General features: G+C 41.9%; 1 protein-coding gene across 1 annotated transcript; it reads left to right on the top strand.

Annotated features, from left to right (window-relative positions):
• The first annotated feature begins 564 nt into the window (after positions 1 to 564).
• Positions 565 to 14,214, top strand: LOC128916594 (protein-glutamine gamma-glutamyltransferase E-like). The gene is made up of 13 exons (XM_054218509.1): positions 565 to 627; positions 2,483 to 2,650; positions 2,972 to 3,205; positions 3,781 to 3,899; positions 4,400 to 4,528; positions 6,000 to 6,177; positions 6,343 to 6,478; positions 7,369 to 7,472; positions 7,961 to 8,206; positions 9,455 to 9,760; positions 11,514 to 11,671; positions 11,885 to 12,018; positions 13,892 to 14,214. Exons 1-13 carry the CDS (start codon positions 618 to 620, stop codon positions 14,037 to 14,039), a joined length of 2,070 nt encoding a protein of 689 aa, XP_054074484.1. The 5' UTR covers positions 565 to 617; the 3' UTR covers positions 14,040 to 14,214.
• The last annotated feature ends 1,413 nt before the right edge of the window (positions 14,215 to 15,627 follow it).

The raw sequence follows: 15,627 nt of genomic DNA, 5'->3' as shown, positions 1-15,627 counted from the left end.
TTTTCTTTAAATTTGGCCTGATTAAATTTGGGGCAGAGGCAATAGCTTGCTCATGTTTTGCAATTACTATAATGCAGTGGGGCAGGGGGTGGGGGGAAGCAGCTCTGGGGAAAAAAAAAAAAAACCAAAACGTATTCAGTGAATTAGTTTAAAGAAAAAGTAGCTGTAAATATTGCTCATGAAGTATTCCAAATTAAAAACAATGTGGTACAAGAAGTTATGCTATTCCTGTAACGTTAACATTATAACAGAAAGAAATGCAACTGAATGATGAAATTCTTATAAATTTAAATACATTAAGAAACTCTTAACAAGTGGCCAGACTACTAGGGATAAGTATTGGCCAAATTTCAGATGTCAAGTTGCAAAGAAATGAGATCAGGATGTAGGGACTGAGAGTGAGAAAAATTAATGAAAAATGAATCCTCAAGCCCTGTTGCTCAGATAAAGGCTGGGGAGCAAAGGCGGCTGTTCAAGCTCCACCCCCGCAGGAAATATTGCAAACAGGCAAATTTACACCTAGATTTTTAAAGAAGTGAAAGGCACCAGCCATTCTTTGAGCCAAGAGAAGCAGAGGAGGCCATTCAGAGGAAAGCTCCTGGACGTATTGATCAGATATGGGCCCAGGTGAGCAAGGGGGAGGCCCCTTCTGTGGTGCTCTTTGTTATTTTCTTACATCCATGCCTCATATTCAGCTCTGTAACAGACACTGAAAGATCACTATTTCTCTAAGGAGTTTTCATCCAAGAGAAAAGAAAAAAAAAAAAAAAAGGAAGAGAAAATTCCTCCATCAAGAGTTAGGAGAAGGATTTTCACAGGAATTGTGCTTCTTCACTGATTGTGCGCATAGGAAAAGCAAGTATTATCTGATGTAAAAATGATAAATTTTGCAAATAAGAAGGAAAGGAAAGTCCGCAGCTATTTGAAGTTGTCAGACAAGTGCAAATGAGAGACTGACAAATCCAATATAAGAGAAAGAAGCAAGGCAGAACTTGGAGGAGGGATCACTGCAAAGGCTGAGGGGGGCTACAATAAGCAGAGACGGCTGAAACCTGAAGTTAAGGCAGAGAGGATACAAAAATTTAGGGGTTTTGTTTTTTTTTTCTTGTTGGTTTGTTTGTTGCAGTGGTGGGGTTTTTTTGCTTGCATGCTAGTATTTATATATGTGCAAATTGACCAGTTTAATAACTATTATAAATTGTCCATGTTGCTTTTCCAACCTTGCCAGGTAACTCCTGCCTTCCTAAAGGCAAATCTCCCCCACCCCTCAGCTTGATCGACAATAGATATGCTTCATTGCTAAGTTTCTGGAGATTATTTTTTTAAAAGTAGGTACGTTCCTGAAAAATCAAAGTTCGTGCTGCTCACCTCGATACTGTAAAAAAAAAAAAGTGTTCCCCTGATTTGAACTGTGACTACATTGCTAAGACTACTAATGTAGTTATTTCAAGGCTTGCCTAAACTCGATAAACTTAAGGTCATGCTGTAAACAAACAAAAAAATCTTTAATAAATCTGGTTGAACATGGGATAATGATTTTTTAGTCAATAATGGCACAGTGTTCCACTGCTAAGGACCACGCTCTTGCTCTTTCCTATTCTCCCTCTTTGGAAGGGGGTGGAGAATAGAGAATGATAAAAATATTTTTAAAAAGCATACAGTGCCTTTAGGAGAAAAAAAAAAAAGTCTCTTTTTCTTCTGCACTTCACTTAAACCATGGAGCTATGTTCTAGTAGAGACCTCTGCATAGGCTCTGATAATGTCAGAGCCAACCAATCTCAGATGCTTATTCTTTGGCCTCTGATGAAAGCTGTAGTTCACATGCAAGAGCTTATTATTTCACGGACGTGGTTTTAGTAGCGTGCTCTCCCCAATTCTGCCATCTCTCCCCCTGCCCAATGACAGCCCTGTGGCTATCAACATGTTCTTGATAGGTGCTTCCAACAGACAGCAGCTGCCAGCTAAATCAGAGGTACAGGACATGGAAAAGGGGCTAGAGAACACACGTCGCGTGTTAAAAGGCAGAAGCGTTTCTCAGCTCAATCAGGTTTCTTTGTTTTTTATTTGGAGGCAGCAAGGCTGTGTCTCTGTTAGTATGACACCATGTCTTGGAATGGATGACAACTTGAAAGAATTAGCTGAGTTCAGCCAGTTTCTTTATCCAGGTAGCTCACGAAGATTAAATTCTCTCAGGGTTCTCTCCTCTTAGATGCCTTTCTGATTTTTCTTTAGTATCAGGTATACTACTGCTTCTATATTTAATTATGCAAATAATCTCTAACAGTCTAGGCAAGGTAGAGTCTCTGTCTCAAAAAAAATAATAAAATGCTCACAAATAAGCTATTTCTCGTTTTGGTGGAAACTTCACATGGGTACTAGTTACCTGTAGAAAGAAACATGCAGTTCTTGAGAATGTGATGGTGCTCCTTCCTCCTTGGATGTATCCTCAAGGTTTTTTTTTCCTCTTCTCACTTTTTCATAGCTGCATCGCAGCCAAGTACCAACTGGCACGTGAAAGAAAATGCAAGAGATCACCACACAAGTAAATTTTCTAGCAGAGAGTTGATTGTGAGGAGAGGACAGGCCTTCGTTATCACCTTCAATGGAGCAGAAGAGGCTGAGCAAAACTTAACATTCATCGTAGAAACAGGTATGACTCCCACCTTCTTTCACAGAAAGAATAATGCTGCCTCATGGCATCCTTTTGGCCCAATGTGCACTATAGGGCAGCGAGATAATACCTTGGAGCCAACATGCTGGTTCACGCAGCCATGGAACTGCTTGAGGGGTTTGTTGCATTAGTCCCATCTCAGCCAGCAGTGGTAGCTCCCTTCAGTTTCCAACGTATGGCACAAATCCATCCAAGGGGAGGGTTACATCTTTGATGAGTTTGTTCACAACTAAATCCCTATTTGAACAAGTGGGGGCAAAAAAAAAAAAATAAAATAATATTGTTTATTTTCCTTAAAAGGTCCAAAACCCTCCAAGCAGACTAGGACCCAGGCCATATTTGGTATCTCCAGCACAGTGAGCAAGGAGAGCTGGAGTGCAGTTCTACAGTCTACCAGTTCCAATTCTGTGAGCATCTCCATTTCCAGCCCACCTAATGCTGTCATCGGACGTTACAAGCTGAGTGTTCAAAGTGACAGCTCCTCCTCAGCAAGTCTTGGCACCTTTGTTTTGCTCTTTAACCCATGGTCTTCAGGTATGAACATGTTTATTTTCCCCTGAAAGAACTAAAACGCTTGTAGCTTCATTAATATTTGCAGCTTCTTCATTTGATCTTCTGACCTTCTTTAATAAAGGGGCGGAACATGCACAGCATAATGTATCAATGAGAAAAGAAAAGGGTTTAACAGTTTCTTAGGACCTCCTGGTACATAAAATCAGCTCTGTGTCATATATTTACTGGAGGGCTCTTTCCCCTAAAAGATGAAGTTCTGCTTAAGCAGATTGAGTTCTGCTTTTGCCAGAGCTTCCCTCCTTCTGCACAAGTTTAGAAGAGTACGTCTGGTCTCTGTAGAGCCAAGAGATGAGACACATCTACCAGCTGCTGTCTTCTCCCAGATTTGACAGTGTCATACCTCTGTTCTTCACTCAGACACCCCCCACTCCTTTCTCTAATTATAGGAAATCACGAGTTTCACAATCTGTTTATAACAGCAAGGACAGAAAAGGGTGGATACCTGCAAGCGTTCTTATTGATGGAGACCAAGGCTCCTGAGGTTGTGTTTTATTTTGCCTGCTGTGGTGGTACATACCTCTGCTTTGGCTTTTCAGGTGATGACGTGTTCATGCCTAGCAAGGCTGAGTGTGAGGAATATGTACTAGAAGAGTTTGGCATCATTTTTGCAGGCAACAAAAATCACATCAGCAGCTTTGGATGGAACTTTGGCCAGGTAAATGCAGCACTGAAACACCAGACGGTGTTTCATGCTCTGGTTTTTGCATGAACTGGGTGACCAGGGCTTGTTTTCAAGTTCATTGCAGTCATACACCTCTGAAGAGCAGAAGTCTGGTGTTGAAATCAGAACTCGTGCCAAGCCCTGTTATACCAATTAATATGAGGATTCGTAATTGCCTAGTCAGTGATATGACCTGGGACTTGGAGGTGCAGCCAGCAGGAACCTTAGTGTCTGCTGGGTGGTAAAGTACTGTAGCAATGCTGAGAGGCAAAGTTCTGGCCTTAAATCCACAGATTCCAAGTTTTGAGAAGCTTTTAGCGTTCTGATCTTCACAGTTTGTTGAGGCTGCATTTTTATATGGTAATTCCTGGCTGAGCTGCAGCACTTCTATTCAGTGATTAAAAAAAAATAATGAAACACTTATCTCTACTTATCCTGGTTTTTAGTAGAGCTAATCTGTGTTTCCAAAACTCTAACTTCTTTCTATAACATAGTTTCAAGGAGATATTCTCGATATTTGCCTTTCCATGCTGGATCGAAGCTTAAGCTATCGTCAGGATCCTATCACAGATGCGTCTCACCGAAATGACCCCAAATACCTGGGCCGCGTTCTCAGCGCAATGGTAAGCAACATGTTCAGAAAGTCCAAACTACTAACTGTGTTTTTAAAGTAGTTAGTGAAAGTAAGTACAAAGACACTTCTCAGAAAACTTTAGGTCGCTGTTTGTATGCACAGAAGTGTGGGCCAGAGAAACACCTAGGTGGCCATCCGATCTCAGCCCACTAGATTTATCTCATCTGTGTTGTTTCTGATACTTATCACTTGGATATCCAGCAGTCAAACCAAAAGTATAAGACACAGGGTGGTATGTTGAGGGACCAGTCCCTTGGAGGCCTTTAGTCCAACCTCCCATTTGAAGTGGAACTACAGTGGTACTAGATCAGTTCAGCCAAGGATTTCTCAGGCTGCCCGGAAAATCTCCAAGGATGGAGATTTTGTGGCCTCTCTGGGTGACCGGGCCAGAGCTGCACTACCCTTTTAGCGAGGATTTTTTTTTCTCTTATGTCAAATATGATTTTCCCAAGCTACAACTTTCTGCCATTGCCTCTGGTTATACAACCTGCCAGAACAGAGAAAAGTTGGACTCTGATATCTTAGTACGTTCCATTCAAGTACTTGTAAGCTGCTGCTACGTTCCCCTTATCCCCTTCTTAACCACAGCCCAGTGCTCTCAACTTCTCCTTGCAGACTGTGTGCTCCAGGGCCCCTGACCGTCTTGGTAGCCTTCCCTCCTGCGCCCTCTTCAGTGTCTGAATCCCCTTGAACTGAGGGACCCGAAACTGGAGACAGGATTGCTGGCACAGCCTCGTTAGGGATAATTAAAGGGCATTAACAGCTTCCTCTCAATCTCCTGGTCACACTTTTCCCAATGTAGCCTAGCGTGGATTTTCCCTTTATGATGAGCGCGCGCTGTTGGCTCAAATTCAACCCGGCATTTGCTGTAACTCCCAGGCCCCTTTCAGATGGGCTGCCGCTCATCCAGCCCATACCAATGTGTGGCGTTATTCTGCCCCAACTTCTGAAGTCTACACCTTTTCTTCCTCAACTTCATAAAGTTTCTGTTGATGCAGTACCCAGGATTTTCAAGGTGGCTGTGCCTCATTTGTTGGGTCAGCCACTTCCCCTAATTTAATGTTAATTTGCTGAGGGCTCACTGCATCACGATGATGCAGGCCCATTCTGAAAGCTTAGCTCTGTGATACATTTTGATGTTGCCGTTCAATCACACGGTCATAAAGTTGCCACCTCACGTCAGGAAGGTTCACTGAAAACTGGTGTTTGCTTTCTTGCCTGGTGCTACTGTACTTGGGTGGGAGAAACAGTGTTTAAATGCTCTCCATTTCTTAAGAGGACACATATTTCATCTCCCTGAAAAGCTACCACTTCTTCTTGAAGGCCAGCTGCATGAAACCGTGACTTTTGTCCACAAAAATGTCATTCAAGTCTTTTCTCCTGCCCGCTCCCCTAACGCTACTACATCTGTTGTAAACTCTTAATTTATCTCATCATAAATTTAATGGTTATTTTTACAGGTCAATGCCAATGATGACCAAGGGGTGGTGCTAGGAAACTGGAGTGGAAATTATGAGGGTGGGAAAAGCCCAAGCAGCTGGACTGGAAGTGGTGAAATCCTGCAAAGCTGGAAGAAGTCAGGATTCAGACCTGTTAGATATGGACAATGTTGGGTTTTTGCAGCGGTATTGACTACAGGTATGTTTTATGCCGTGCTCATAACTGAGACTGCACAGATTCTGTTAAAAGAAGCACTAACAATAGTTCCAACATGAAAGTCTTTCAAGACATTAGTATGTTATATGAAACTTCATGTTCCAGAAATACTGCTTTCTGACTATGGTTTTCCATTTGCTCTTTTAGTGCTTAGATGCCTGGGGATTCCCACTCGTACAATTACAAACTTCAGCTCTGCCCACGATGCGGATGGAAATCTGCGTGTGGATGAGTTTTATGATGCTTCTGGGAATCATTTGAACAGGGCAGCTGACAGCATATGGTAAGGCTCTACGATATTCATAGCAGAACCTATCAATGCCTGTAGTGTCTTCAGGTGCAGACTATAGATTCTAATGACAAATGCTTTGTTACCTTCTTAAAAATTGCCTTAAAACCAGCTACACACACAGGATCAATAAAAAAAATACTACAAAATAATACTACAAACTCAGTGTTTTCACTTCCTCAGTTAAACAGAGAATTATGATGTGAGTTATAACAGCAAATTGAAGCCAGGGCAGGAAAAGTTACAGTTATGATGCCACAGATGACTGAAAATTTGTGATATTACGCTGGACATATCAAGCGGTGAGACTTGACCCAGTTTGGAACTGTTCTTCAAAAACAGTTTGCCTTAAACTGTAAGAGTTCAACAGAACCAGCTTCCCTGCCCTTTTTTTTTTTTCCAGTGACATAATTTGCAGTGAAAATAATTTAATTATTGCCACTATTAAGCATCAAATGCAATTCAAACAAGATTGCATTCAGTAAAGAACAGGTGCAGTCCCTCACTTTTTGCCTTCTTTACTCCCCGCTTGTTCTGGACGCATTCTAGATATAAACAATAACTATAACCATAACATTACGCTATTGGGAAAACAGCTAAGACTAAGGATGTGCACGTGCCCAGGAGTTTTGGAGAAAACCAGGCTCAAGACATTTTGTATAATTTTACAAATTTGCTTTCTGCCTTTGAACATTTATGTCTGTTCCACGATGCAACCTTCAGCTCCTAAATATAGTCAGGATCAGAGTGGAAGTGGTCAGTCTCAGATAAGAACCAGATAATTAAGGCATTTAATACATTTAATTAAGATGACTGATTAATGGATGTAAACAGGAATTTAGAAACACATGCTAGTATCTTACTTTCTTCATTCTTGCATGTAGGAATTTCCATGTCTGGAATGAAAGCTGGTTTACCCGCAGTGACTTGGGCCCCTCGTACAGTGGATGGCAAATTCTGGATGCAACTCCCCAAGAAGAAAGTGAAGGTACACAGATTTTACTTCAGGAATAAGGATGAAAAATTATAAAGTCAGTCACTTTCAGAGAGAAGGAAAGAAAAGAAAAAAAAAAGGAGTAAAACCATTGTAAAAGCTATTTCTCATCCTGCTCAGAAATAGAGTGGCAGAAGAGAATACTTTATCTATCACATTAGAAAAGCCTTGGATCAGCTGTGAATGCCAAGAAACAAACTAGGCTTCTAGGAGCAATCTTTTGCAGCAATTCCTATATTTCTAATGTAGGTATCCAGATCAATTGGAAGTTAAGGGATACTATAAAATAAATGAAGTGTACCTTCAGAATAAACAGAAGATACATTGATGATCAGCCTGGTGTGAGGGTCTATGTGGATGAAAGAGCTAGAATGGGACAACAGCACTGGGCAAGTCGGGAGGCATTGATAAAGATCTGTCTAGCAACCTGCTCACCGTGAAAGCGTTGGTTAAGTCTAAATCATGTTTTCGTGATGCCATAGGAATTTATCAGTGTGGTCCCGCCTCACGGAAGGCCATCAAAGAAGGAGACGTAGAGCTGGACTACGACTGCCCGTTTGTATTTGCAGAAGTGAATGCAGACTGTATGTACTGGAATTATGACACTTCAACAGGAAAGAAAACATTAATATTCTCTCAGTCTACCACAATTGGCCAAGCCATCAGCACAAAGGCAGTTGGCAGAGATGATCGTGTAGATGTCACCAATGATTATAAATACGAAGAAGGTAAATAAAACCACTGGTTCTTCTGGTTACATAGTTGCTTCATTCCCAAGCGTATATAAACTTTAGGGTAGGAGTCTCTCAGTGGGCAATGTTTGGCATCTATAAAGTAGCAGCAAAATTTATACTCAGTTTATTTGGTTCTAATAGAAAAGGGAAGAGAAGGTAAAGAATTAAAAATATTGCCTTGCTCTTTCTGATATAGAGCTGCTTTGTAGGACCTAAATAAGACAAGTCCAAATACCTCTGCATAAAGCGTTCACTGTTCCGCCTGCTTACTGCTAATGCGTACTGACCGCCCCTGCTCTGTGAGAATTAGTCTGCAGCCCGGTTATTTGACAGCCGGATGAAAGGCCTTGCAGAACCCTAAGCTAAATCAGCACTTCGGCCCAAGAAAAGCAACTCTTTCAAAGGGTCAAACAGCATGTAAACTTGTCTGACCCTTGGGTTTGATAGTGCGGAAGAAGAATTACAATCACGAACTGAATTTGCAAGAGAGTCAAGGCTTTCCCTCTCCCTCCCCGCCATGGGGGGGGCTGGGAGGGGACGCAGCCAGGACACCTGACCCAAACTGACCAAAGGGATATTCCGTGCCACAGGACTTCATGCTCAGCAGTAAAAGCTCAGCAAAAGGCAGAGGAAAGGGGCGGGGGGTGTTTGTGGTTATGGCATTTGTATTCCCAAGCAACCGTTCCCCGTGTTGAGCCCCTGCTTTCCAGGAGGTGGCTGGACATCTGCCTGCCGATGATGAACAGTGAATGTTCTCCTCTTTTTGCTTTGCTTGTGCACAGCTTTTGCCTTCCCTGTTAAACTGTCATTATCCCTATCCATGAGTCTTCCTGCCTTCCTTCTCTTTCCTCCCCCTCCTGCGGGAATGGGGAGGGAGCGAGAGGCCAGGTGGGCATTTGGCTGCTGGCCAGAGTCAGCCCACCACACCGTGCCGTCAGCCTTCCTTTAGATTAGGGAGCTTTTCTGTATTAGCAAATAAGAATTTACATTTCTAAATATTAACAACCATAAAAAGGGATAGAAATGGAAAGAGTGAGAAACTTTGGACTCAAGATTTTTACATCACCAAAAAAATGCTACTAGAGGGGCAGTGATGTTACTCGCAAGGTGTGGCTGTGGAAAACAGCCTCTGTTCATCTCGGAGTACAAACGCTGTGTTCTGTTGGCTTGTCTCTAGCGGTCATGTAAAACAAGACATGCGTGTTAACTGCTGAGGATAATTTTCGTGGTTCTCTCTGACAGGCTCTAAAAAAGAAAGAGATATTTTTAAAAAAGCCCGGAAGAAGCTGGGACTTGAGGATAAGTTCGATCCTACGGCACCGACACCGCAGGAAATCGAGCAGAAGCCTGACGTCTCAGGGAAGTTCAAGGTGGCTGGGCCTTTACAAATCGGCAAAGATCTCGATCTAATTCTGGTCCTTGCAAACTTACAGTCTGACGCTAAGACTGTTCATATAAATATGACTGCTTGGAGCACCGTGTACACTAGAAGACCAGTTCATGGGATCTGGAAGGACTCTATATCTGTCACTCTGTCTCCTAAAGAAGGTAATTTATCAAATAACTTTTAATCATAATTGTATAATTGTTTTATCAGTAAAAGGGCATTAGAAGCTGGTGAACTCGGGGGGGAAAAAAAGCTGTAATAAACTGCAATCTTAAATTTCTATGCAGAAAAGGCTAAAAAAAATTACATTTCACTTATAAACATATTAAAAAGGCATGTTTCACACCATTTCCTTAAGTACTATTCACATTTTGGAAAATTTATCTCAGGAGTGAGAAGAAGATGGTGAGTAGACATGAAGTTTCATTCAACAAAATTTGCATTACCAAGTGATGAAGACAACAGCATAGAAATCAACTCCAACTAAAAGCGTTCTGGTCAATTATGAGGGGCCTTATTGAAAGGTAATAGGACGTGGCTAAGAGCAGAAACAAGAAACCTCACGCAGTAGCACAGTAGAATAGAACTGAAGCGTGAGGAATAGAAATCACTGAAATATCCCGCTAAGCTCCACAGAAAAGAAAGTTTGTATTAAAGAATTGCTAAGGAGTGAGGGACCTAAGTTTTTTTAAAAATTCTTTTCAGATGGAGTTTGATAACGTTATGGAAGAAATTCTCTACCTAAATACGAGTATTGTTGGAAAGATGAAATTAAGTTACCATTAGGAGCTTAGGTTAATAGATATATCAGCATCTCTAAGGTGAACTGAAAGATCATTGATTCACAACCAATACTATATTATATTAATCTTGAGCTTCAAGTCACTATTGAGAAGCAGAAATAATGTTTCATTTCTTTAATATGTAATTTGACTTCTGGAGTTGGGATCTACCACCTTTCCTAAAGCATTAGGAATCGGCCTCTCGGCGAAGACAGGGTTTATACACCTAATGGCATCCCAGTCCCACGGGCACCTTGTGGTGTCCCGGTCTCACACAGGCTGCGTGAAACCAGTGGCCGAATTTACAGTCAGCAGGGAGTTTTTTCCCCAGATCTGGTGGCAGGGACCATTTGAAGAGATTTTTGCCCTCCTCTGGAGGTACGCTCCATTTGCTAGGATTTGTGGTTAACACATCTCTTGCTACTGGAGGAATGTAGGAAATGCACATTGCCCTCATTTTCTTGCTTACTTTTGCAAGACCGCATTGGTGACTTGTCATCTTTCCCTCTGCTTGTCATCTGCTGTGTGCTGCTGGAAAGCACTTTGTGGCTCACAGTGTTTACACGCAGCCTAGCTACTCTACAGTTTTCTGAATTTGATGTTTATTGTACAAATGGCCAAAAATGTGGAATTGCCTGGATTCAGAGACAGAGGAGATCCCTTCCCATCCAGTAGTCCCTGATTTGAATTACAGCATGGAAACTACAGTAAAAACACGTGATAGTGAGAAGCAGATAGGGCTAGGAATGATAAAAGAAATCAAAATCGTCATTCAGATCATCTCAGTATATCACGAGCAAACAGGCTGATGAGGCCTATCAGAGCATGTCCCATAACAGATGGGGCGGCACTAGTAAACTCCTTAAACTCCAGCTGTCTTACCTTTCAGAGCATCTGGGAGGAAAACAAGCCAGGCAATATAGTAGTAGGGAATGGAGGATGGATAACATTGAAGAAATCACTCTCTCTCTGTAGTAAACTGATAGATTTGCATGAACTGAGTTTGGCAGTGATGGCTGAAGGCCTTCCTATTCCCAGACACAGCAAAAAAGGAAAATACTAATATTAGGTATGACACTCCGTGGCCTTATAAAAGCATGTATCAATTCCTTTTTTTTTTTTTCCTTTCCAGAGAAACAATTTCCCATTAAAATACCGTATACTGAATATCAACAGCAGTTAACTACAGACAACACGATCCAGGTGACAGCTTTATGTCATGTAGAAGGTGGGATTCAAGTGCTAGTGCAAAGAGACATTGCCCTGGACAATCCTACCATCGACATACAGGTAAATCGCTGTCCCTTTGCTCTAACTGCCATGGCAGAGAAGAGAGAAAAATGAGCTATTTCAAGTACCTTCTTCCCTGAAAGAGATGTTCTGCTCACGTTCTGCCATGATCCATCATAGCATCTCTTAATATTGCCTCTTCTGATGACTGAGAAGGCTCGGATAGGAAAGAATACAGAGAACCTGATCTTTCAAGCCTTTTTCTTTGCACAGGTACTTGGTGAAGCAAAAGTGAATAGAGAAGTGGATGTGGAAGTGATATTTACCAATCCAATTGATACGGAAGTGACAGACTGCGTGCTGCAGGTAGAAGGCAGTGACCTGCTCAGAGGAATCCTTGAGATAGAGTAAGTACGAGAAATGCCTCCTTCCTGCTATTAGAGATACGTGAGCAAGAACCTCCACATGGATGACCTGGAACCGAACAGTGGGATGAGAAAGCGTTTTCTTCTTGCTGTAACTTGGGAGGCCAGTCAATGTAACATCTCCTAATGAAGCACATGGCTTTGAACCAGCTCTTCATCTAACCTAGGCTTTGGCTCCATAGTTTGGGAGGGCAAATAATTGCTGTAGTAATTGGACAGAACTTGTTTTCCTGCCTATCTAGCAGGACTCCGCAGTTCCAGCAAAAAAATATGTGCTTACCCATGCAGTAAGTGTTGCTGAGGGTGTCTATGCTGCTATAGGCCAGATGGGCTGAACCTTCTTGTACTGATCATAGGGCCAACAATAGGATACATGACTGTTTCTGCCCATACGATACCCAAATTATAGCACATGTTAACCAGGATTATTTTTTTTCCCCACGCTTTCTTAAAAGGACTGGAGGTGCCAACCTGGGTGTTCACCTTTCTAAACCATTTGCGTTGACATCAGACAGACAGACATGTAAAAAGCAGCTGTACCAGTATCCAAGCTTTGGGAACAAAAACGAACAGAGATCATTTAGACACAAGTTGTAGTCTCAAAGGGTGGTACCTCTGAAAAGTACAACCCCAAGTATGCTCCGCGCGTAGCTATTCCAGACACAATAACTCACGACTAAGGAGGACAGCTTTTACACAACAGGCTACACCATGGCCAGCAGCTGCTCCCTTGAAGACAGCTGAAATCCATGAGGCAGGCAGGAAGAGAATAAGAAGAATGGTGAATATTACAATACAAGCGTGGTTTGGGTTCAGTTTTTAAATTAAAAAAAAAAAAAGTTTTCCAAAACAAGACCTACAGATACGCTGATTTTCAAGCTCTGCTTTCAGAACTCTACAAAGTAATTATCTTAGGAGATTAATAAACAGAGTCAAGAAACTATTAAATGGTGAACGAAGAGACTGGAACGAAGTAGGTTCCTTTTACTATAGATCCCAAGTTCCTATTTTATGTTTTGATGACTTAGTATCTTGACTTGCTCTTTTTCCTTCAGTATTTCACAACTGAAACCGAAAGGTTAAGTTTTCAGACTGTCCCCTGCTTTGTACACATACAAAATATCACACAAATGTGGATGTATGCTAGCAAATGCAGTTATTTCTAAAAAATACCTGGGATGTAGGAGTGCGCTCTTTAACTGAATACACACACACACAGACAGACAGCAACTTAACGTTGCCATTTGCACTTGAGTAACTAGGAACAGTGTATCCCATAATTTACAAGCTCTCCCGAGGGAATTTAGCCTGTTGCCTATCCCATACAACTATCCTCAGGCAAGACAAGACAATGTGACAGGGTAAGGCTGTTTGGGAAAACCATAAACATGAGTTTCGAAGAATTACAAAATATATTGGTATAAAACATTTTAACTTCCGTTCAGAATTTCCTGCTGTGTAAACACTGAGGTTTTCTTGGTGCTATGATCTATTCTAATTCGGGCGTTTGTATTAATATTCTTCATGGTCTCAGATTATTCTTCTTTAATAATTCAGTGGTGTGCTTTACACCCCCTGCTCTGCAGGAGGTTTTGTCTCATATGCTACTAGCACGTCCCCGTTTGTGTGCTTATCTGGGGCACCGCGTAATGTATTTGTGAGAGACCTTAACGCATGGGCTTGAGCATTTAAATACCTATCAGATAGCCAAGTCTGGCGTGGTCTTTTCATGGCCATCCTACGCTGAGCTGATAGGAATTCTGACTTAAGATGGGAGACGGTCAGTGAAGAACCTCAAGCGTGATGCACAGGCCTGTTTTCAGCTTATATTTTTCCCTTTGTTTCCTATTTCTAGCGTGCCACCACTAAAAGCCGGTGAGAATTCCAGTACGAAGTTTAAACTCATCCCTTTCGAGGCGGGTCCCAAACATCTACTTGTTAATTTCTCCTGTGATAAATTTGCAAACATCAAGACCTTTAAGATGGTAAATGTGACTGAATAACATGAAGATATACAATGAATGGTTTGTGCGTGTATAAACAACAAAATGTCATAAGAAATCTCGTATAAGACAATGAGAAAATTAGCAAGCCAAAATCCTTGCTTCCTGTGATAAGGTGTTACCAACATCATATCGTTAACATTTTACATTGTAATTTTAAATAAACTGAGGAATAGTTGATTCTTTATTTACTGTTGTGAGTGTCCTTGTTATTACAAAGAGCATCTTACCTTCTATTCAGAGACTGTTTGTTTGACTTTTGTCTGCCTTTCTTTGGAAATCATTCTTTCTGGCTCCAGATGTCTCTACACAAACATTCGCAAACTCATTTTTACACATTCAAAGCCTTATTCAGTGGACCGTCAAAGCAGCATTTTTCCTTACTGCAACCGTGATACTAGAAGGGAGCCAGGATGAATTGCACGATTTCGGTCATTCAGCTTTGTCTTTTTTGCTGCAAAGTCTGTCCTGATATTTCCTTTTTTGGTAAATCACAGCGACCAAATGAGGCATAGGAAAGGTTCAAAAGGAATTTGGGTAGTGTCCCATTTGAGAGGCATTTGACAAACACATTGAGATAATTGCCCAGCTCAACATACATGATATTTTTGTATGCTGGTATTTTACACCGGCTGAGAGTCTTCTTTGGCAATCAAAGGGAGGGTAATCTTAAATCTAAGGTATTTTTAACTTGGGAAGAGTTAGGAATTCTTCACTAGAGATGGTGCGTCAGGAAGTCATCTTTCAGAATTCAAGTTTAGTAAAGCTTATTTAAACCCTTTATAGGAGGACAGGTACAGGCCAAAAGCTGGGCTCCAGCAACAAGTGAAGTAGCTGTAGTCCAGTGAGTGACTTGGTTTATGGCCAGTAATTGTACACGAGTAACTCAGTCTCTGACTGAAAATGAACCGTGTTGGTGAAGTGAATGGGAAGTCAAGCTTCTGCTCTACTGCGCTTTGGACTGCTGGGCCAGGAAGCCACTAACAACCTCACAAGTGCCTGGAGCCACCTCTGTGTTCCCCCTTCCACCACACAGCCCGGGTACCTGGGACTTGCCATAGGGACTCCTCACTCTCACATGAGCAGCCCAAGCTCGGACAGGCTATAAACCCCTTTCGTGCTTGTAGCCTGCAAAATTGCCTTAGGAGGGCACATGCAGCCACCTGGTTTTCCACTGCCACCCACGTGACGTCAGTATGAGACTGTCCTGGACATAGAACGAGATGAGCTACAGCGAGGATGTGCCAGTCGCGCACAGTGGTACCCTGTCTTTTCCTCCTGGTGTTCCTCAAGGCTCACCAGAGCCAAAAGCTCTCATCATGTAGATCAAACAATAGAAGTTCAAGCTCGAGCATAGCCTTGGATTTAGATTGTGGATAGACTTAATGACTTCTTTTTACACCTCATGGATGCGTGGAAACAACTAGAGTATGCTTAAGTCAAGTGAATCGCACTAGCTGAAATGAGAGCAGCTTGTAAACTGGATCTCTAGGGGAATTAAAAGGAAGGCAACACCCTTTCCCTGAAACACTTTTCACACACACGGAGTTAACGTGTCTGTGTCTAATTAAATGCGTGTCTACCTGGC

Source organism: Rissa tridactyla, chromosome 12 (assembly GCF_028500815.1).
Source record: "Rissa tridactyla isolate bRisTri1 chromosome 12, bRisTri1.patW.cur.20221130, whole genome shotgun sequence".
In the NCBI taxonomy this organism is placed as follows: Eukaryota; Metazoa; Chordata; class Aves; order Charadriiformes; family Laridae; genus Rissa; species Rissa tridactyla.
This window is presented reverse-complemented; position numbering and strand designations above follow the sequence as displayed.